Genomic DNA, 21,346 nt, shown 5'->3' with positions numbered 1-21,346 from the left:
GGTAATTTTTATTTTTTAGAAAATAAAATTAACATGGAAATGCTAAATATTTGTCAATTTTCTCCCAAAACTGTAAGTATAAAAAGGATAGCAATTGGCACAATGCTGATAATGAATAATTTAGATACTGGTTCAGTTAGTTACCTAGGAAACATTTAATGGGTCACATCTACGCATTAAGCGTGAAGAACTATTGAAGAAATACTATGAATAGCACAGGGCCTTGCCTCAGTGAGCCTGGACGGCATTCAGAAAAAAATCTGCCAGCAAGTTGCTTTTTAACACAAGTCATTTCTCCTGTCAGGTGTGTGGAGAACCAGGGGATGTTCCATGCGTGCTCTCAACCTGTGGTGGCCCAAGTTGTCGTGACTCCCTGACCCTCTCAGGGAATGCCTTTCAGAAAGCTCAAGAAGCAGAGTCCATGATTTATAATTTGAGCAACCAGGTTCAAGGGTGGAAGAATCAGGTAAATAATGTTTTCTCTTGTTTTATTTATATAGCTAAAGCAATTTTTTAAAAAAGCAAACTATTTGAAATTTTTAAAATTATCATGTAGCTTCTAAGCAAAAGGGTAGATTCTGGTTATTAGGTATTCTTATGCCTGGAAAAATTGGATAAAAATATAGGTATGGATATAAATGTAAATTTAGAAGTACATGTAAATATTGACATATTTACTATTTCTATATTGATATTTCTATTACAATATATATGTTTGTAGGACATAGACTTGTGAGGACATGATTCTTTTATAGCAAACACTACATAGAAATGTGAAGACTCCTAGCCTCGAATATTTGAAAACTATAGATCTCTCAAAGTAAAAAATAGTTTTTCATCAATTCACAGGTATATTTGAAATTCTACCAAATATATAAAGTTTAATGTTAAAATTTAATTAAATGTTAGGAAATATTTAAATAGGATTATTACTCTTATGCCTTGAACTTCTTCCTATGTTGATAAACATGATAAAGTTGTTTTAATATTTAAGTCACTGATAATCGAATCTCTAATAATTTTAAATGATTTTATTTACTTTTCTGGTCATATTGATAAATGAGTATAAATTTTAATTATCTAATTTACTTTAGTTTTTTTGTGAATACATTATATTCATTTTTAAAATATGGATACAATTTAGGTATTCTGTAGATACATTATATTCATCTCGAGAACAAGATGATGATGTACACCCTAGCTTGCTCTTTCTGACAATATGCATTGAGCCTTTGGTGAAGAAAAAGCTCTTAAAGAGCTGAATTTTTTACCAATGTAAGTTAAATATTGTGTCAGTCAGCACTCTTATTTGCAAGCAACAGAAACCAACTCCTGAACAAAAAGAAAATATGTGTGAAGACATCTCAGAAATAAAAGGAGCCTAGAGGGCCAAGCTTGGGAAAGGGGTGAGGACCACAGCTACGATGCACGTTTGTGTATGCACAACCAAGTGCTTGTCATGTGAATATACGCGCGCATGTGCGTGCATGGGCATGCGTGCACACACACACACCCTCAGAGCAATAGTTTGCTCTGTGAGCCTCACCTCTATGGGCTTGAGCCCCAGCTGGTCCTGCATCCTTGCTCTACGTGCTCCAGAATCCAAGTCTGGAGCAAGCCTCTGATTAGCCAAGCTGTAGAACATCCCTATACATACTAAATGTTGAAAACTTTTATTTACAGAGTCATAATTCTTATTGCTACATACCTTTTCACTTCTATATTATTCTTCATTGCTTTAATGAATATTCACTGAGTACCGACTATATAGTAGGTATTTACCTAGATGTTGCAAATACAGCAGTGACCATAAATGCAAATCCTGGTCTTGCATCCCAGTGGTTAAAACAATCCTTAATTGCTTAATATAATTTTAAACTACTTTATTGCCCCTTCTCAAAAAAACAGAAATCTCACACCATTTAAACAATCTCTGTGTTAAATTATTACTTTTAAAAGATAGCCCCTGAAGTACATATTAGCAGAATCTGGCTTAATCAGCACATTACTGGAGAACTAGAAAATGTTGGGGAGGGGTTGTCATGTTGATAAAATGGTGTGCTGTTTTCCTCTTGATTAGAGGTGGAAGAATGCCAGAGAGATTGTGAGAGAATTCTCAGGAGTCAATTGTGACAGAGGATGGATTGCAGACAGATGTTTTAAGAGTGAAGTAACTTAGCAAACTCTTTCTTTCTGAATATGGCATCTACTAATCTCCACTGAGATTCATCTGTGTAATTTGGTGCTTTCCTGTCCAAAGTATTTATTTCTGGAATTCTCATTTTACTCTTATGCATTCTTACTGCTATCCATTTTTTTTATAATGAGATATAATTGACATATAACATCATATTAATTTTAGGTGTACAACATAATGACTTACTATATGTATATATTGCTAAATGACTAACACAGTAAGGTTAGTTAAAATTATTATGCATAGTTACAATTTTTTACTTATGAGGAAAACTTTTAGGATCTACTCTCTTAGCAACTGCTATCTATTTTAAAGTTTAAAAAGTTCTAGAGAATTAAGGAATAACTCAAATTAAGATACATATTTTTAATCATGTAAATATTTCTTTTTTGTTTCATCATTTGCCAGTGATACAATTAAATCCTTTCCCACAAAATATGTATGGCTCAATTAAGCAGCCTTCTTTTGTGGAGAAATAAAGGGAGATTTTTTCCCCTAATTATGTTTGATCCTAATTAGCCCTACTTCTGTCACAATTAATGTATTCAACACAGCTCAACTTGTTGGTGATATTGTCCTATTGCTTTCCGTTTTTCCTTTTTCTAAAGTTTCTTGGAATCCCCCCAAAAAGTCCATGACCTTTCTCAAATCACGCATTTAAGAATTTGCATTTTTAGGTTGCAAGCCTTTTAGTCCTATCATTCCTCCACCAAATGCACAAAGTGTTCAGAATTTATCTTTGTAGACCGCACTGAGTTCAAACGCATTTATTAACAGACGAAATGCTTTCTTTTGAGCTTCCAAGAAAGTGTATTACTTGAATTTGAGGAAGGTTTAGAAGAGTAACTATTTTAACTTATATAAAGGAAAATGCTCTAAACTTTGTTGAACATATGGCCACTGTAAGTAACTAGTTCTAAGTGAAATTTGTTGTTATTATGAACTGCTAAAGCCTCATTAAAACAGAATTTGTGTTTGAGATTTGTGTCAGGAAAAGTCATTAGTATTAGGTCAATATTGTTTTCAAATAATAATTTTGAATATTAATAATGTTTTGAGATAAATTTACATTATTAAGAAAATATAATGAAAGCAAATAATATCTTTTAAAAGAGTCCTTTAAAGGGAATCCATTATTAAATTACCTACACTTCTATTTCATTTTTAGTAACAGTTTTATTTGGTCCAGCTAAGTAATTAAGCATCACAGAATGTGCCTAGTTGTGTTTTCCTCATTATGGTTTTTTAATTTCAGATCAAAAATATAAGTAAACTGGCAGAAGTCTCCAAAAACAACACCTTACAGTTAAGTGAGAAACTGAGGAATATGAAAAACCAAAGTGAATCTGAAAAAGAAAAAATGCATCTTTTAATAAAAAAACTGAAAAAGTTTCTGTCAGGTAATTCTTAAAAAATATTAGAACAACTTATTGTTTCTTTAATTTTTTTAATGTATACTCAAACCTCACAACCAATTCCAAATTACGTTAATTGTAAATGACATGCCTAAATCAGAAACATGATGTACCCCTTAATTTGAGTTTTCTTAATGAAAATAATCTCAAAATATTAACTCTGGACCAAATATATGTGTGTGTGTGTGTGTGTGTGTGTGTGTGTGTGTGTGTGTGTGTGTGTGTATTAAAATTCTATATATATATAGATTATAATTAAAATTCTATATATATATATAGAATTTTAATTAAATTCTAGACTTTATTACTAAATTAATCTCATACAGAAAGCCATATATATATATATATATGTGTGTGTGTATATATATATATACACAAATAAACAAATAAATTTTGTCTTTAAAGCCATTTTATTTTTTTAAAAAAGGAAGGTCCAGCATGATGCCTCTATCAGATTCCCTAATGTTGGGATTCCATGATTTTCTCTGCTGACAGAGTGTATGAGATCGAGGTATGCCAAATTTTGGGTTGTGTATCAAATACCATAGTGTACCAGCTTCTAAAATATTGGTTATTAACTATTATCAGCTGCTTCCCAAGCCTCACATTGCACTCTGTGACCAAAAGAAAGTATTTAATTCATTATTATTATAAATTATTATAATTATAATTATAAACCTATTCCTCATCATGCCTTATTTGGGGAGAGACATATTTTAAACTCCAAAAACTTATTAAAGATAAAAATCAAATAGTATGGCTGGAATTGACATGAAACCTTACTCTGCAAATAATGCAGTTTGGGTACAGCACTGCACGGAATTCATCTCAAGAGGCTTTCTTTTCCATAGCCATCTTCTAAACTCAATAATTGAACACTCTCTACATGAATTGACAATTGGGATATCTATTACAATCTGTGCAATCATTTCATTAATATGTTTAAAACTTATAGGAGACCCCTGTGGCCAAGTATTTTTTCCATCTCAACATTTCTAGAAATAGTATTGGCGGCTTCTAGTTCTGATCTTCAAGATAGGGAAATAATTAAGTAATAAAAAGAATCAGTAAAAATTACCAAAATAATCGGTAAAAATGAATGGAGGTAGAATCAGTCTACTGGACATAAAGCAAATTTTTAATGAGTTAGCTAGATGGATTGGTATTGACTAGACACAGATCCAGGAACTGGTTGGATTGAGGAACACATTAGCTATTTCTGCAGATATGAGTCAATTCAGCATCAAAACAAAAATAAAATCAAAACTGCCCAACCAGTTGTGTGAAAATGGCAGAATATGGTCCTGAGCCCCAAGAGAAGGCTCTACCAGCTTTTCACCTAATTCACCAAATCATGGAGCCTTTTCCCTTATAAGTCCTATTTCTCATTGCTACTGAGTAAATTTTTAATAAAAATTTTACTTTAACCCAAGGAATTAAAAAAAAATACTGTATTCAAATTATTACAACAAAAATTAGACTAAGCATAGAGAAAAATCCTATTCCATTAAAGAAAATTCTCTGGTCAGCGTCACCAGGGAACAGTACCTTTCACCCACCCAATTCTTCTCTTTTCCTTGCTATGAAACCCAAATAAAATCACCATTAGACTGTATGGTGGCCTCACTCGTCAACTCTTCTTTGACCATCTTTATATTTTCCTTGTTTTCTGAATTCCGTATTAACAAAGTTTGTGTCACTTCTCCTGAAAATCCCATTAAAATTTTTTGAATTTATAATCTCATAGTAAATACCAATGAATGTTTGATGACTAAATATGTGGTTAAATGAAAACCACTTTTTATTAGAACTTTTTACAAAAAGAATGACTATTTTTAAAAACTCCCTGATTCTGTTTAGAATATAACTTATTCGCAAAAAAAAAATTGTTGCATTTCAAAAAAAATTACAGGAAAAATATATCTTTTTATATTAAACAAAATAGCTAAAACAAAAATGACAACAAAAAGGATATGAACTTGAGTCATGTCACTAAAATGCTAAAAACCATCTGTGGCTCCCACTGCCTCTTAAAGAAATTCCAAGTATCTTAGCCTCACATTTAGGGGTTCGGGTGACCTGCTCCCAGCCTTTCTGAGCTGCTCCTCCAATTTTAGATACCCCACTCTACAACCAAGAATGAGTATGAACTGTTTCTTGTTCCACTGTGAGCTTTTGCTTCTATGGTTCCCTCAGTTTAGAATGCCTCTTACCCCTCCCCTCACCCCATATATCCACGAATTTAATCTCTGCTGTCCTCCAAGACTCAGTTAAAATGCCTTTTTGAAGTTATTCTTGAAGTATTTTCTTATACTTATCATTTCTCTTCTTACATAATCAGTATTTATATACAATAACTTATATTTCCTCACTTGGTGGTAAACCCCTTGAGGATCAAATCTGCGTCTAATGCATCTCTACTTCCCCATGGGACTTACGCTGTCCTCAGTAGGAAGCTAGACAGCGGTGGTTGTTACCCCAAACACTACCAGTCTATCTTCCATGTTAGTTCTCACAAGGGGGCCAATTTTATTTTTCGAAAAAGCAGGGCAGAGATGTATTTAGAAGTTTCTTTATGATGTTATTCACATGATACTTTACTCGGTATTGTATTTCCTTCTCAAGATAAGCCTTTGAGTGGCAGCAACAGGTATAGTTACTCAGTTATACAGATGAGCAAAAATTGTGAGCCTCTTTAATGTCATGAAGGATTCGAATCAAATTTTGTTGAGTCCAAACCCAAGGCTGCCCCAGAATCTTATTCATTGTGTTTGAATTTCAATGACTGGCATCTAAACATTTTAATTGCTTTTGAATTTGTGCTTATAATAAACAATTTTTACAAGGATATTTTGTAGCATATATACAATATTCCAAGTCTGGAGTTTTTCATTTTTTCCAACAAGTGTAGCAGGTACTCAGCACTGTATGAGCAATGTTCCTTTCAGAGCAAAGGGAAATTGAAGATGAAGAAGAATCTATAGAACATATGCAATTTAATCCCTGCATTCTAGGGACATATACAATCAAATGCAAATGCATTTGACTTAGTTTGTTTTGGTTATACTTAAAAGATACAGTATTTGATAAGGAGACATAATGACCTAAAATCTACCTTCTTATTTAAGAGGAAAACGTGCCTCCAGAGGACATAGAGAAGGTTGCAAATCATGTTCTTAACATCCACCTGCCAATAACTTCACAAAATCTAACCCAGGAACTTGACAAAATATGGAAATTTATGCAACTGTGTGAGGACTACAGGACAGATGAGGACAAGCTAAATAAAACAGCAGATGGAGTCCGAAAGGTTTTGGTAAAGGCAAAAGCAGCTGAGTAAGTACAGTATTAATATTCTCATCTTGCTCTAACAGGCCAGCCACTAAAAGGCCATTTGAAAAATATTTGCCTAAGGAACTATAACATTCAAATGAGGTTACGTTCCAATAATTTGGTACCCAAATGAGGGCTAAGCTGTCTGTGGAGAGGCCTCCAGGAAACTGGGAGATTGGGAGACAGTGTGCAAGGATCCCTGTTTCCCATTTTCCTTAAACTCGAAATGCCTTTCCAATGGTCTGTTACCTTTTTGTACTAATATGCACCAATAAATGCCATATACTAATTATATTATAGTATCTTAACAGGTGGTGAGAATATCAGAGTATTTTCTCCTTCTTGTTTACCTATTATATATTTGGTACTTTCTAAATTTATAATAATAAGCAGTACTTTCAAAATCTAAATTAAAAAAATGACTTTAATAAAAAGGTATGATGGTGAAGAATAGAAGAAATGAACACTACTGCCCCAGGAATAATATAGGAGTAAAATGATATACACAGTACAGAGAGTTAACTAACTCATGCTTCCTTCTGCCCTTGTTGACTTAGCCAAGCAAAAAGAAAAGCCACCTTGAAGCTTTATGAGCATGGGGTGCTGTGGGTCAGGGTGATAGGGTTGTTAGATGGTGGTTAGTTACATCATCAACATCCACCACCATTTTGGGATGCCCAGCAGAGTCAAGACCTGAGCTGCCCTCTCTGTCTCATGATCCACTTACACAAATGAACTGTACCAGACTCAACTGTAAGTCCAACTCCTTCCAGTTTTAATATTTAAAACTAGGAAGATTAAGTAACGGCAGTACAATCACACAGCTATTAAAAATGATGTAAATGAAGGATTTTTAACAACATGCAGATTCTTACAGTGTAATGTTAATGCTTTTAAAAATAAGGTAGCAGATTATACATGGAAGAGGATCTCAATCATGAAAAGAAAAAATTTTGTAAAACAAAATGCTAGAATATGTCAGTACTTTAAAAGGTGGTAGGATTACTGGTAAATTTTTCCCTTACTGATATTTTTCTTCTTCTTGGTTCCCTTTTCCTGCTCCTTCTCCTTCTTCTTCTTTTCTAAATGCACTATAATGAGCAGTACATTGAAAATCTAAAAGAAAAAAAACATCTTCAGTAAAAAGATATGGTGTGCGTGTATGGTGGTGGGGCGGAGAGGGGGCTGTTATAAGAAAGGAAAGCTCCTGAAAGCTACATATAACTAAAGAAAGAAGCATAGAAAAGGAAGATGACATACTGTATGGTTCCAACTGTAGGCCAGTCCAGAAAAGGCAAAACTGAGGGGACAGTAAGAAAGATCAGTAGTTGCCAGGGGTCAAGGGGAAAGATGAAGAAATGGAGCACAGAGGAGTTTTAAAACAGTGAAAATACTCTGTATGACACTATAGATGGATACATGTCATACATTTGTTCAAACCCTTAGAATATACACCAAGAATAAACCCTAAGATAAGCTATGAACATTGGGTGATTATGATATGCCAGTGCAGGTTTGTCAATTCTAACAAATGTGCCCTCTGGTGAGGCACATTTATATTGATAATGGGTGGAGACGGGGAGATATACCTGTGGGAGTAGGGGGTATATGAGAACTCTCTGTACATTCCTTTCAATTTTGCTGTTAAGCACCTAAACTGCTCTAAATAAAGTTTTTTGTTTTGTTTTGTTTTGTTTTTTTATAAGAGACCTATGCCCACTAGGAGGAGAGGATAGGTTAGATGTGGAAGGGGGCATTTAGCTGTTTTGGCTTTGGGCACAAATATTGCTAATTATGCCTCTGCAAAGATCTATCTGATATTTCACTCACTTGGTATTTTTTTCCAAAAGTGTATTTTAGCCCATAGATCTAAGTATCTGGTGAATGTTGACTTGAGGTGAGCTCATTTCTATAAAATCGCCTATCACTTGGAATGCTTGTGATTTTAACCTCTGACTGGGCCCCTGGGCAACTGGAATGCCACTGAAGCTTAAATAAACCTGAATAAACACAGCCTAAAAATGCAAGACCTTCAGTTCTCTCTTTGCTCTCTGTGGAGCCTCTTGACCCTCACCCCCAATCCAATAAGGATTTAGAAATTGTTGCTTAAGTTTGAGAAATTAGAGCACTAGAATTGGCCGAGGATAGTTTTTCTGTTCAAAACTTGGCAGTTATATTCCCAAACCTCTGTGCTTATGACAAATTAATAAACAAGACCTGTATCCTTGATTTCCATATCTGGTGAAATCTGTATCTGCACATGCATATATATGTGTTTTTATTGGCATTTAATATGTCCGTTATTCAGAATGAAGACTTTAGCATTTTGCCTCACTTAAGAGTAATTTAAATTTACTTTATAAATAATATTGTAAAGCTTTTGGTTGACTCCAATGAATTCTCAAGTTGAAATAAATGAATAATTGCATATTTATCTAACCTGAAATATTAATATTTTACCTTAGAAAATCAGGAAATGTTCTATTAAATCTTGACAAAATGTTGAATAAGTTGCAACAAGTTCAAATCACTCAAGAACGGGCAAATTCTACTATCACACAGCTGACTGCTGAGATAACAAAAATAAAAAAGAATATACTTCAGGTATTTCTCTTTTTTTCTTTGAAACTAACATGAAATAGATTTTGAGGGTAGAAATAACCCAGTTTTTATGTGTGCCAATGTCATGCTTGCCTTACCTGTCTGATGGGATTATTATCAGGATAAAATAAGATTATAGTAGTATTATGCATTTATATAATGTTCTATAGAGCTCTCCCAGCAACATTACATTTCCTTGTTGACCAATCCTGGGGATAAAGCAGGTGCTATTGCCAGCTTGTAAATAAGGAAACTAAGACTCAGGGAGGTTAAGTGACTTTCCCAAGGTCACACAGCTACTTAAAAGTAGATTTGAGGCTAGAGTTTATCCCTTCTGATACCAGGGAAAGTAATAGACTTTTTAAAGTTCACAAACCAAAGAAATGAAGTTAATTGTTGCTAGGTTTTTGTAACTAAACATGCATAAAATCTCATCAGAGTATCCTACGACTGAAAAAATATCTTATCCTAAAGAAAGTGTTCTGTCCAGAGTTTGGAGGGAACAAGGCCATGGTTTAACCCATATGATGGATCCAGGAGAGGAATTCTGGCAATTGGGGGACAAGACAGGACCCAGTTCCAGGGTGTGTGGAGTCACTTCCTCCAAGGCTCCATCATCTATCTCATCTCCTTCCCATCAGATTGCGAGTTACTCAGTCTCAATTCTTCGGCTGTATTTTATAGATCTAAATGCATGCATCTTAAAAAGAAAAGCAGACAGCAACAAAACAGAAAGTAGTGCAACAGGAAATCAAAGGATTGGATATAAAGAGGTTCCATATATCGGGTGACAAAAGAATTAGGAAGGCCTCCAGATTTTCCTCCTTCTAGGCATGTTCTCTAGAACAGGGACTGACAAAATATAGCCCCAGGGCCAAATGGGTGCACCAACTCTTTCCATATCAAAGTTTTATTGGAATATAGCCACATATTATCTGTGGCTATTTTTATGCTACAATGGCACAGAATTGAATAATCACAGTACAGACTTTATAGATTACAAGGTGTAAAATATTTACTATCCAGCCCTTTACAGAAAAAAATTGAAGATTCCTGCTCTAGAAAACCTCTGACATATGCCCAAGGGCACAGAGACTTCTATTTCTAAAAGTATGGTAGACCACTACCTGCAAGGAATCTTACTAATAGAGAACAACAACAACAACAACAAAAACTAAAAATGTTAGATAGGACATTTTAAAATTTTTAAATGCATAGCTGAATTAGTATCGAAGAGAGGAAATAGTATGAAGACAGTAAATCCTCAGATGCCAAAAATGACAGGAAAGCATGAATCCAGAGAGGTAATTAAGCATGAACCTGACAGCAGGCAGAGGGCATCCATCTGCTAATCTCTGGTATATTAGAGCTGTTGGTTTTAATGGTCACCATGCATCACAGACAGAAAATAAAGCCCATGCAAGTAGAAAATAAGACCCTGCATAGAGGTGGGACCCCAAAAAGGCAAAATCCTCAGTGAAATCTTAAACTGTTATGCAGATATATCTATATCTGTATCTCTAAATCTATCTATCTATATCTATTGCTATCTATATCTAGAGAGAGAGAGAGAGACTGAGAGAGAGAGAAACACCAGTAAAGACATTTGCCCCTGAATGGAAAGGAAAGTCTTCATTAAGAATTACTAAAGCTGGGCTGGCTCTCACAGGAGTTTGGGGCTAGGATTCACACTACCTGGGTGGCCCCAACAACTCAAGCTAAAAATGTCATTTAAAGTGGTCCTGGGGTGGTGGTGCCCTCAAATGCCTGACAGAGGCAAACAGAAAATCTCCTCCAAAGGAATGCACCTTAAAACCCAAGCCTCAAAGAATTCCCCCAAAACACATAAAGAAACAATTTCCTTACACAAGAGAAACAGTAAATGCAACCAGATGTGGATATTATCATTACTGGATATAGAATACAAAATAAGAACATTTATTATGTTTAAGAAAATTAAAGAAGGCATGAAAGTATGACCAAAGAACAGGAGGTAAGAGATAACAAATGATCGGTTAGATTTCAGAAATATTTAAATCGGACTTCTAAATATGACAAGTATAGACATTGAAATAAAAAACAAGTATAACATGTTCATTATTATTTGTAAGGGGAAAAAAGTAGAAGCCACCTGCATTAACTGGAAAATAAAAAAATAATTGGAAAATAAAAATAAAATAATGATATATTTGTATACAGTCAAAATTAGGAACTATTGCATGTTGTTAGAAATATTGCATGGGATATAGTGAAAAGCATGTAGAAGTACATGGAATGACAAATATTAGATTCAGGGTAGTGGTCGCCTTTAGGAGGAAGGAGAGGAGATAGGATGGGGAGTAGTATACCGAGGACCTTGGCTCACTGGCAATGTTTTACTCTTAAATTGGCTGGTGGGTACATGCATATATATATATATATATCATATTTTCTCTTAGACTCTTTAGTATGTCTGAAGTATTTTATTTTAACATTTTTTTGTAAATGGAACAGAAAAAGCAAAGGAATAATTTTGTTTTCCTTCATACCTAGCTTATTTTCTGAGGGGTAATTATATCATTTATTTTCTCGTTTGTTTCTTGTTACATAAACAGACTTTCTCCTTTCTGATCTTTAAATCAACAACAGGCTGAAAATCAAGCCAAAGAGACTAAGAATGAGCTGGACTTAGCAAAGCAGCAGTCAGCACTGGAGGACGGACTTTCCCAGCTGCGGACCAAGCTGCAAAGGAATCAAGAGCAAGCCATCCATGCAGAAGCTCAGGCTGAACCGGCCCGACGCCAGGCTGGGAGCCTTGAGGAGGTCATTAGGCCTACCACTGCCACCAAGAGCAGACAAACAGTGCTTGTTCAAAGGCTAATCCTTTAACCCCAGATTTTTGCACCATTTATCAGGATTTCCTGTAGAGCTGGTCCATGCTCAGTAGTGTATGTCTGTAGGGATTCCGATAGACAGGAAGTCTTTTCCGCAGTGGAGGGTTGTCTCTGATGAAGGCAGGAGTCCTTTGGCCAAATCATGCTGGAGTATTTGCTCCCTGTATACTCTCCCTAGTATTCTTAGTGGTCTCCTGGTCAAATTTTTTCTGAACTTCTAAACTTTTACAATTTACGTCACTGGTTTATTTTGTATGTATTTGCCCTTTACTCTAATTAAATCACATAACATATAAAGAAAACAAGAAGTGAAAGTCATCTGCCAGAGAATAGATCAAGTTGCAAAAATCAGAGTGAGTTAATCAAACCGTTGTGGAAAGTGGCCCATTAATTTAGGCTGCCGAAAGAACTTACCATCTCATTTTCTTAGCACGGTAGCATTAATATGGTAGCTTAAACAAGAGGAAAATCTTAAGTTGTTTTTACCACTGGTCTATTTTCTTATTTTTTAATCCCTAACGCGCTGGGTAAATTTTCCACTGACTTGGGAGTTGAGAGCATTTTCCATGGAACAGAGATTGAGAAACTGCTTCCTGCCCGCCCTCTTCCCACTTCCATATTCCATTCTTGTGTCTGACCTCAAAGATTTCCTTTCTAACTCTGAGGGAGATCTTTATACTAACACTTCTACTTCCCTTCCTGCCTCTCTTCCTACCTCATTTCTCTCTCACCTTTTTGCCAACCAAATAATGTATACCTTGCTGCTTCTAAGTCATCACTGCTCATTCTGTCCTGCATTCTGCAGATGCAGCTGTTCAACCCAACTGAACCAAGATTTGTCAAGGGCAGAACTGGATCATTCTGTCCTCTGTATCTCTAACCTTAACATAATTCAGGACAATTGATGCCTCATAAATAGTTGCCTTAACATGGAATCATGATTGTTGTTTTGTAACAAGGAAGTTTTATTTTTAATTAACTAAAGGTGAGATTTTTTTCAACCTGGGCAAATAGAAGCCCTTTTGAAAATATCAGGGTAATTCAAGAATATAGACTGGATCATGGTTTCTCTTATTCCATTTATGAACAGTATCATGCAACATCATGCATATGTACACACTTTATGAATATTTTCCAATGACAGGAATATTGCTCTGTTACAGAAGTTCGTTGAGCTACAAACTCAATATGCTGTGCTTCAACATAAGACCAGTGCTACAGGACTGGCAAAGGAAACATTAGGAAAAGTGAAACAGCTAAAAGATGCAGCAGAGAAATTAGCCAGAGAGACAGAGGACAAAATAAGAAGAATAACAGGTATCTGTCCTTTTTTTCCAGCTTTACTGAGGTATAATTGATAAGTAGAATTGTATATATTTAAACTGTATAATAGCATGATCTACTAGACGTATACATAGTGAAATGATTACCACGATTAAATTAATTAACAAATTTATCACCTTACATAGTTACCTTTTTTCTTTTTGTGGTAAGAATGCTTAAGATCTAATCACATATATAATACAATATTATTAACTACAGTCAGCACCATGCTGTACATTAGATGCTTAGATTAGTACCTTAGAATTTATTCATCTTGTAACCGAAAGGTTGTACCCTCTGACCAACATCTCCCCATTTTCCCCATCCCCCAACTCCTGGCAGCCACCATTCCACTCCACTCTCTGTTTCTATGAGTTTGACTTTTTTTTTTAGATTCCACATATGAGTGAAATGAGTGAGATCATACACTATTTATCTTTCTCTGTCTAGCTTATTTCATTTAGCATAATGACCTCCAGTTTCATCCATGTTGCTGCAAATGGCAGAATGTCCTTCTTTTTTCATGGCTGAATTTTATATATATATATATATATATATATATATATATATATATATCATACACACACACACACACATATATATGTGTATATATATATATATATAAAATCTTTTTTTATCCATTTATCCATTGACAGACACTCAGATTATTTCCATGTCTTATCTATTATGCATAATGCTGCAATGAACAAAGAGCAGTGCAGACACCTCTTCAAGATACAGTTTCCATTTCCTTTGGATATATACCCAGAAGTGGGATTGCTGGATTATATGGTAGTTCTATCTATTCTTTTTCCCACTCCATTAATTTGACAATAACATCATAATATTCCACCTTCCTGGTAGAATTTATGTCAATTTCAATTTATCATTGACATAGTTTAACCACGTATATATGAGTCCACTGAGGAGAAAGAAGAAATTGGGTTTGTGCTTTGGGGACTGCAAAGTAACAAGACTCTTGCATGATTTTACTTAAAAGGGCATCTAAAACAATGAGCATCTACTCTGCATTAATTGGAAGGAAATGATATTTACCATCGATCACCTTGAAATGCCTTTTTCCTAACCTAATGGTTTTCAACTAGGGATGATTTTATCCTCTCTTCTGGATATCTGAAAACATTTCTGTTTGTCACAACTAGGGAGTACAACTAGCATCTGGTAGCTGGAGGCCAGGGATGTTGCTAAACATCCTGAAATGCACAGGACATGGCCGCCCGCCCACCCCACCCCCCATGACAAACAATTATTCTGCCCAGAGTATCAGAGGTGCTGAGGTTGAAAAACCCTGCCCCAATCTGTGCTGCTTATTTTCTCGCCTTGTGTAAACAACTCTTTTGGAGTCAATGTGATCTAGATTGGAGTATTAGGTCATCTAGCATAGGTCCGTAGGTAGCAAACCAGAAAGAATCATATTCTGGACAAGGATTTTGATCAAAATGGAAATTCTGATGCATACGAAGTGTGCACACATAGAATATGTACAATCAGAAAGTTCATTGGGATTTCTATTTTCTACAACTGATACTCATGATTTTTCTGGGCAATCATTATGTCTTTAACTACTTCTAAATCATCAAGAAATATCAAATGTTGAGTGGTCTAGTTTCACTTTGGTTGTATGTACTATTTCCCAAAATTTTAAACAATCATATTCATTTGTAATGTAAGTAACTCTCAAAGTTTTAAAATAACCTGAACTCCTCCCTTATAAATGTGTCTTTGTTATAAATGAGTCTCTGGCCTTACAACCATTTATATCATCATTATGACATGGAAAAAAGTGAAAATGCAACATCAGTGTGGGCCAAAGTCAGGAAGGATACATACCAAACTGTTAACATTAGCTATCTCTGGAGAGAGGGAGAATGAAGAGGAAAACACACTTTTTACATTTATATAATTGTTTCAAAGTAGCGAGCTTGTGGGCAATTTTTTTTTTCATTTTCAGCATTTCCCTAATAATCTAAAAAATATATACTAGGAAAGATTTAAAATGACAAAGTATTTTTGACCTTATACCTCACTCCATAGGCAAAAACATGAAACTCGGTTTCTATTATTCTCAGACCTTGATCCTTACTATAGGAGCAAAAAGATTGGAGAAGATTTTTTGTCTTATATTTTATGTCAGGATCCAAATTGTTTCCACTTATACCCAGAGACTAAAACTTTTACAGTTTTCAAAATTAGGTTGGAAGGGAAGTTTAAATTAGGGGACTTCTCAAAGAAGTCTAGAAAAACACATTCTACTTTTCCTCTTTTCACATTAAGGCTGTTTTCACAATTCAACAGGACAGGAAAAACAGTCATTGGTTTGGCCATCTTCCCAACTCTGCTGAACCACAAAGTTTGTGCTCTGTTCCCATCTGTTAGGAAGAGATGTCCGTGAGATTCCAGAAAAGTGCCTGACTTAGCTTGGCTGGATCAAAGTTGAGAGAATGGGTCAGGGTCCCATTCTGCAGCCAGTGTCCCTCCGCAGAGCTTTGTCAGTCAGGGTCCCAGCAAGAAACAGAAAGCATACTTGGATGTAATTCTGGATCATACATTTATAAGCCTAGTTGTCTCAGTTATCTATTCAAGCAGCTACCTTCATCTGATGGATCAACTGGCAGGTCTGCGAAGGGTCAGGCTTGGCTGAGAGGCTGAACCTCTCTTCTCTCTAAGGTATTTCATTCCAGGCTGCATTGCGACACAGTAGTTTCAGGGTTCCCCAAGAATGAGCACAGAAGCTTTGAGGCTCTTGAGGTCTTGCAGCATCATTTCTTCCACTTTCCATTGGTCAAAACAACTGGTAAAGCTGGTTTTGGGGGGAAAGGTAACTAGACTCTACTTCTTGATGGGGAGGAACTACCACAAAAGCACAGGAGTTAAGAGAATCAACCAAGGGTGTGGAGGTTCTAGGTGATAGCTGCAGTGAGAAGCCATCAGGGTACCTGGGCCTGAAGGAGCAGAGGAAGCAGGAGTGTCAGTGCTGTGAAGTGGACCCATGAACGCTGGAGCAGAGGGGAAGAGGCCACCAGGCGGGAGCTGGTGCTGAGATGTAAGGACTTCCAGAACCTGCTGCTCAACAGGAACGGAGTCTGCTAGCTCTTCCCACTGTCTGATCACTTCTCAAAACTGGGCAGTGGCCAAGTGTGAATGAAAGCTAGAGGTCAGGGAAGCCAGGTGATGTCATCCAGGGAGGCTAGCTTTCCAGGACACAGAGGAATATGGAGAACAGATCTGGCGGGGCAAGTGAAAAGTAAGCAGCACAGTCGTAATAACTTATGTAGTAAAAACACAGGAGTCTTTTCCTTTTCTTTTTTTTCCAGAAATACACTTCCAATGCTGAATCCCCGTTTCAACCCTGAATGATCTGTATTTGAAAGTTTCTAGTGACAGCATGCTCCCCATCTTCCATAGAAGCTGTTTAGTCTTTAAACAGCTGTGACTGCTAGAAAGTTCTTTATATTCAGACAAAATCTTCACAGAACTTTCACCTGCTAGTTTCTTTCTATTTCCTCAAGATGACCAAAAAAGCACATTTATTCTGCTTTTCTGGTCCGGAAATATTTGAAAATAGCTATAGCATATGCCCTGAATCTTCTTTCCTTTACATGAAACATTACCAGTTAATTCAATTTTTGTTCACGGGACAGTTCCAAATTTATTCACCATCTGGTTCCTTCCTCTAAATGCATGCAACATGCTACTTTGACAGTTACTCAGAATCAACTGAGTATCCAGGTGTGATCTGACCAAGTGAAGTGGAATATCTGCCTTTCTTTCTTAGAAATTCCACTCCAACCTAAAGCCAGGTTCTTTTCCAAAGGCCACTCACACTGTTAACTGTAGTTCTTTGTACCATCTCCATTCACCACCCCGTGGGCTCCTTCTTTGTGTTTAACATAATTCCCACATGTTTGTTGATTGAAGCATGGATGGATAGATGGGTGGGTGGATGGATGGATGTTTAAAAGTGAAGCCAAGAAAGGCATTGCTTTGCTTTTACTGTTCAAGGACTTCAATATTAGCAGAGGAGAATGAAATGAAAATATCAGTCCTTTTTACTGAAAGATTGGGATGCCCTAAAATGAAGAACACATTTTAAAAAGTGAAGTTAAAAATAGAAGGACTAAACTTTTGGAAATATAGTACCTCACCAAATCCAATCAAGGCTTGTCATCTGCCTCTTCATTTCTAATCAATTCTAAATAGCTATAGACTCACGTTGATAAATGCTTTAAGTATAGAATATTTTAGGCAAAAATATCAATTTCTCTGCTCTGATTTATGTGAAAACCTTGAGAAGTCTGGTGGAAATAAATGTTTTATCTATTGATTCAAAGCATAAAACTAAATCTCTAAGAGACACATAAATCTCTGTTTTGGGTATCACATGGGCATCCAGGAGGAATCTATCAATTGGAAATATATCGTTCGCTTCATTTTCTTTTTTCAGATTTAGAAAAGAAGATCCAAGATTTGAATATAAGTAGACAAGAAAAAGCTGATCAACTGAAACAGTTGGAAGATCAAGTCATTGGCATTAAAAATGAAATTGATGAGCAAGAAAATAAATATGCAACCTGCTAGACTTAGGCAGAGTTAAAGTACAAAAGCCTGTGCCTTCATTTCCGCCTTCTGATGAGCAAACCTGAAAGCTATGCCGAACTTGAAAAACACAAATGGTCAGTCTCTCCTGCTTCCCCTTCCTGGAGCCCTCTCCTTGCTGCAGATCTGCTCAGTGTGGCTGGAGTGGAACTAGGCCAAGGAAATGCCGCTTTGCATGGAATAAAAAGGGAGAAGTAAAGAGATTGTCTCTGGTTTCAGGAACCTTTCCTCTTGCCTTTCATAACTTAATAATAATTAGTTACATATAACAAGTACAAATCTAAATAAGTATTCTGTTTACTAATACTCATTTCAGTCAAGTGAACCTAAACATTAAATAAATTGCCAGAGGCTGGGGTGGGGAGAATGAGGAGTTACTAACCAACTGGCATAAAGTTTCAGTTAAGCAAAATGAATAAGTTCTAGAGTTCCACTATACATTTTCTACATAGTTAACAATAATGTATCATATACTTAAAAATGTGTTGAGGGTAACTCTCGTATTCAATATTCTTACCACAATAAAATAAAATTAAAACAAATAAATTTAAACAAATTAAAATTAAATGAATCAATCAATACCTCTAATGCTAGGATGGAGTAAATATGGATGATATATACTAGATTGTCTTATATTTTTATTTAGATTTGCTTTATCTATAAAACTATTACTCTATTCTAAATAAAATGTATACAGTTCAAAATGTAACTTGTTTTTGTACCTACTTTTCTATTTATTCTCTCAACCAAAGGATTCTGTTTTCTCCAAATGGCACTGGAACTATATTCAAAAACTAAATATTGAACCACTTTTCATAATTTGTCTGCAAGCATTTCTGCTGTAAATATGCTACTTATTTTTAAAATTATGCTGTTATTGTTTAGTATAAAAGATCAGATTATTTCATTTCAAATGGGTCTATGATTTCACATTAACTTTTTTCGCATGTGTGATAAATAATAGAGCATATTGATTCTGTTTGTAGAAGCTATCCTTCAGAGGTATTATTTTAAGGGAATTTGGTCCCACATTTTTGAATAAGAAATAATATACACCAACATCGATGTATGAAAGGGGAAAAGTAACTGGAGCCATTTCTATCAAGGACTGACTCATAAAAGATGGATTTAAAAATTCAACAGAAGGGCTTTAGAATTATATATAAATATGAAATTTCTATTGATAGAAATTGATTTAATGTAGGTTATTAAGGAAAATTACAGTTTCCCTGGAGATCCTGAGGAATAGAATGAAACTTTTCTAGAGGAAGGACCACCCCCAGAAATCTCTTGAGATATATGATGGTAACACTCCACATACATAGCACTTAGATTTAGAAACTTTCACCAAAGAATGGCGCACAATATGAACCAGAGTTAAAAAATACAGCTGTCACAAAACCGAAGTTGTTTAATGTAGAGGGTGAAACACACTCCAGCTTTCCCACCCGGATACTAACTTTTACCTTTATATAATGATAGCCTTAATTTTACAAGCATTGTTGTCTGTTTGCATCAGCAGCATTCAATTGCTTTATCTTTGCAGATCAGAGACTATAAGGTAACATTCCAGAGAGTGTGGAAAGGGTTAAAGAAGGAAGAATTTCTGTCCTCTGGGAGGTTGTTTAGTTCTCGAGAGACAGACAATTCCCCAGCCATGAAATCTGGGGAATCAAGGACTAGGACTAGATAAACCCATCATCTCCATGGGCCTCTGGGGTCTGCAGTTCAATGAAGTTAGGAAGTATGTGATGCACTTTGGAAAATTGCAATTAAGAAGTGGTTATGCTTTCTAAACTTTGGTTTGAAAATAATAAACATTGGTTATCTTTAAAAACAATGTGTATATATGAGAAATCTCATTCTTCAATAATGTCAGATAGATCATCCTAACTTCTATTACTTGCTGGATCAATTGTTCAAGATTGTGACCAAGACAGAGATTTAGTGAAATTGTATCTCTTATACATTGCAAATTTGACAATGTGTAGCAAGATCTTTCCTATGACCAATTGAATTTGTATGTTAAGAAAACCATCTTAAATATGGGGGAGGGGTGGGAGAAATTTTGTGAATAACTCATTGGAGGACTACTTATGTAAAAACTCAAAGAATCCAAATAACTAAAAATAAAAAACAATTAAATATTATAATTTTACCAGTTTGAGTTCTTGATGACAAACACTGAAAACTAGAGGTAGTTTATTAAGCAGGAAATGAATTTACAGAAAGAATGTCTGATAGCACATAAAATTGAAGGAAGACTAAAGAAAAGGTAACCAAGGACAATTATGCATCTGTGAATATATTCAAGATCACACCTCAGTAGCACTCAGGTTAGCCTGCTAATGATGGCTGTGCTGGACACTCTCCACCATCCCATTAACTTCTGTCTCTGCATGTTGCATCACCCTCTCATGGCTCAGCATCCCTGGTAGAAGTAAGTTTCCAATGGCTGAGCCTCTTTGTGTGTCCTGTCTGCCAGGGTGTGAGAAGAGAGAATATCTGCCCTCTTTGGCTTTGGTAGTGGGAAGGGAATTTTGCCTCCACCTATCTTTGGAAACTTCCAAAGAAAGATTTTGATGCCAGGCATCAAAAAAATTACAAATTTCCATTATTGCCCACCTCTTTCTTTCTATTTAATGTCATAATGCATTCTTTATCACATTTTTTCTTCTAAAACAAAAACAAATGTTTTCATCAAACATAATGTTGCATTCATTCACTCACTAGGTGACCCATCACTCACTAGGTGCACTAGCTCTATGGCTGTGGTCTCCAACTGCACTCTGTTCCTTTTCCACTTCTGTGACAATTCTGTCTTGAAGTACTGCAACTTGTAAAGAAAATAAAAGAATTTACCACCAACATCCACCAAGTATAGGATAGTGGGAGAAAGAAGAGAGACAAAAAGGAAATTAAATATGTTTTATATTTTATAATAAAAATATAAGTTCATACAAAACATTGCATATCGAGAAACACAG

General features: G+C 35.5%; 1 protein-coding gene across 3 annotated transcripts in view; it reads left to right on the top strand.

Moving 5' to 3' along the window:
• The window catches only part of LAMB4 (laminin subunit beta 4), a 100,335-nt gene extending 79,823 nt beyond the window's left edge, over positions 1-20,512 (top strand). For all 3 annotated transcript variants that reach the window (XM_039849118.1, XM_039849119.1, XM_039849120.1), the window contains 7 exons: positions 305-466; positions 3,453-3,597; positions 6,741-6,948; positions 9,411-9,549; positions 12,175-12,348; positions 13,583-13,736; positions 18,208-20,512. In XM_039849118.1, coding sequence (XP_039705052.1) covers positions 305-466; positions 3,453-3,597; positions 6,741-6,948; positions 9,411-9,549; positions 12,175-12,348; positions 13,583-13,736; positions 18,208-18,341 — 1,116 coding nt within the window. In that variant the 3' untranslated portion in view covers positions 18,342-20,512. The remainder of the gene's footprint in view (positions 1-304; positions 467-3,452; positions 3,598-6,740; positions 6,949-9,410; positions 9,550-12,174; positions 12,349-13,582; positions 13,737-18,207) is intronic.
• The last annotated feature ends 834 nt before the right edge of the window (positions 20,513-21,346 follow it).

This window comes from Pteropus medius, unplaced genomic scaffold (assembly GCF_902729225.1).
Source record: "Pteropus medius unplaced genomic scaffold, Ma_sr-lr_union100, whole genome shotgun sequence".
In the NCBI taxonomy this organism is placed as follows: domain Eukaryota; kingdom Metazoa; phylum Chordata; class Mammalia; order Chiroptera; family Pteropodidae; genus Pteropus; species Pteropus medius.
The sequence above is the reverse complement of the archived record's forward strand: the minus strand, read 5'-3'. Positions and strand labels throughout refer to the sequence as shown.